Genomic DNA, 2,500 nt, shown 5'->3' on the forward strand with positions numbered 1-2,500 from the left:
TGTCGTCATGACGGCCATTCAGGAGGTAACGTTATCACCGGGCACGGTTAACGCCAGTTATTAGTGCCAGTGTGCTCGTTTTCATTGATGTGTGTGTGTGTGTGTGTTTTTCTGCGTTTTGTAGCTTATGAGCAAAGAGACGCCAGTTTCGTCAGGAAACGACTCCTACGCTGACCTGGACAGACAGGTACGTTTTGTTTTATTCATTACGGTCTTTTCTTTCTTACTCCAAGACCCCCAAATATATATATATATATATATTTTTTAAACTATCTAGCAAACTGTATCTCATCGCTCCTCCTTCTTCTTCAGAACGCCGTTTTCGATGTTCTTCCTCTCGCTGCTCGTTCCTCTAGTTAGCCTGCGTGTGAAATAGAAAAGGAAATAAATGCCCGAGTGCTTGGACCCCTTGTTTCCTAATTGGACCTTGATATCGATAGGGGTCCAAGCACTTAGTACTAGAAGAGTTTTACACTCCAAACAAACACTCCATCAAGCACCTTAAACGCTATGAAGAACCCTGGAGTGTTGCAATGCTGCGTTATTTATTTATTTATTTATTTATTTATTTGTTTATTTATTTATTAATTAATGAATGAATGAGTGCTTGGGCCCCGGTGATCGCTCCTCATCGCTATATAGTATAGCTGTGTTTTTAAACCGGTTATTCATCTCGTCTCTGCTCTCAGCTGAAGAAGACGGTGGAGGAGCTGAACGATGCTCTGGCTTCTAAAGAGGAGATCGCTCAGCGCTGCCACGAGCTGGACATGCAGGTAAACATCTCCGCTCAGTACGCATCGGCTTGCGCGAGACCCCATTAGACGTCGTGTTTTTTTTTTTATTTTTTTTTTTTTATTTGTTTTTTTTTTAAACGGCTTTGCTTCTTTGGTTTTGCATAAGTTGAGTTTATCTTGCGAGTTCCTTAAGGGATGACACCAGCATTTTGAATCTCTATCCACTGCAGTCCTGCCAGCCTTTACGCGTCTATCGGAGTACGGATGTTTTAAACTCTCCGATAATTAACCGACCACCTGGAAGCCACGCCCCCTTTTCCTCCATCGTGTATTATGAAGTTCTTGTGTCATGATTAGCTCTTTGGACTCTCTTTCTGAGAGAACTGTCATGTTTGTTTGTTTGTTTGTTTGTTTGTTTGTTTGTTTTATAGTAATCCCACACTGCATGTGCTGCAGATAGAGTGGATACAGATTAGACTGAAGAATGTTGTAGTGTTCCTTTAAGACTTCCTGTAGGTTTTCCCGTTAAGTTTTTAAGGTCTGCAGAAACATGGCTGTAGAAGCGCTGCAGCTTCTGTCGCCGATTTATTTTCCCACGCACTCTACATCTCTGCTCTCGCCCGGACTCCTTAAGCCGGTCCTTGCGGTAAGCCCAGGGAGTGGCCATTTAGCGCAGTGCTTCTGTCGAGCTCCGAGCCGAGGTCGGTAAGCCTCGAGCTCCGCGTCGCATCTCAGCCGTCGGCCATGTCGTAAAGTTTAGGAAATGTATTTCCACATGTTTGTTTGTTTGTTTGTTTGTTTGTTTGTTTGTTCTTTTTTTTTTTTTTTTCTTCTCCTCCTTCTCTATCTTTTTCTGTTCTGACCCTCTGCCTTGCTTTGAAGGCGTACCTCGTCCAAGAGGAGCGTGATAGGCTGAGATTAGAGTTTATTGAACTTGAGGAGAGGGTAATGTTCCTCCCTTTTTTTTTTTTTTTCCTCTCCTACTGCTCTTTCACTCACATGCGATCCAGAGTTTGCACCTCGCTTCCTGTAACATCCCTCAATATCAGGCAAACTCTCCTGTGTGTGTGTGTGTGTGTGGGTGTGTGTGTGTGCGCGCAGCTGCTTCTTAGTACCACTAGTGTTGCTTCACAAACTAATCTCACCTTCACCTGTGTGCGAACGCCCCTGGGTTACCATGGCAACAGCAGAATGCGCTTACCCATGAGTCTTTGCAGTCATCGTGGGCATGGTAGTTTCTGTTGTCAGTCCTATGAGCCAGATCGTTTTGGAAACGATTTCCAGAATCCGGATTCAAATATTCCGTGTACTTTCCAGGGGACTAAGATAGCGCGTGGTACTTTTTATCAGTTTATAGTTACATTTTAATTCTGTGGAAGTTCGATTATGTCAGCGCCCCGTGAATGAGCTGTTGCTATAGAAACTCTTCTATAAATCTCCGTCTCGATGCTTGGCGTTGAAATTTGAATCGGTGTCCCGGTCTTTAAATTTCTATGCAAGACTTTAAAGCTTGAAATTCGATTCTGAAAACGAGGAATCCAACGGGCGTTAAAAAGTCTACACACCCCCTGTTAAAATGGCGAGTTGCCCCAGTGATGAAAACAACTTCGTTGTGTGTGTGTGTGTGTGTGTGTGTGTGGTAGTAAAAAGCACCAGAAGAACATCATCCCCACGGTGACGCATGGTGGTGGCAGCGTCGCGCTTTAGAGCTGCTTTTCTTCAGCCAGAGCTGGAGCTTTTCTCAAGGTGGAGGGACTCATGAGTAG

At 44.2% G+C, this 2,500-nt stretch overlaps 1 protein-coding gene across 4 annotated transcripts in view; it reads left to right on the forward strand.

Moving 5' to 3' along the window:
- The window catches only part of hook3 (hook microtubule-tethering protein 3), a 35,061-nt gene that overhangs the window by 12,952 nt on the left and 19,609 nt on the right, over positions 1 to 2,500 (forward strand). For all 4 annotated transcript variants that reach the window (XM_053676936.1, XM_053676933.1, XM_053676934.1 and 1 more), the window contains exons 6-8: positions 1 to 25; positions 125 to 187; positions 690 to 773. The exon at positions 1 to 25 is cut by the window's left edge and continues 43 nt beyond it. In XM_053676936.1, coding sequence (XP_053532911.1) covers positions 1 to 25; positions 125 to 187; positions 690 to 773 — 172 coding nt within the window. The remainder of the gene's footprint in view (positions 26 to 124; positions 188 to 689; positions 774 to 2,500) is intronic.

The sequence above is a fragment of the Ictalurus punctatus genome, chromosome 28, assembly GCF_001660625.3.
Source record: "Ictalurus punctatus breed USDA103 chromosome 28, Coco_2.0, whole genome shotgun sequence".
Taxonomy (NCBI): Eukaryota; Metazoa; Chordata; class Actinopteri; order Siluriformes; family Ictaluridae; genus Ictalurus; species Ictalurus punctatus.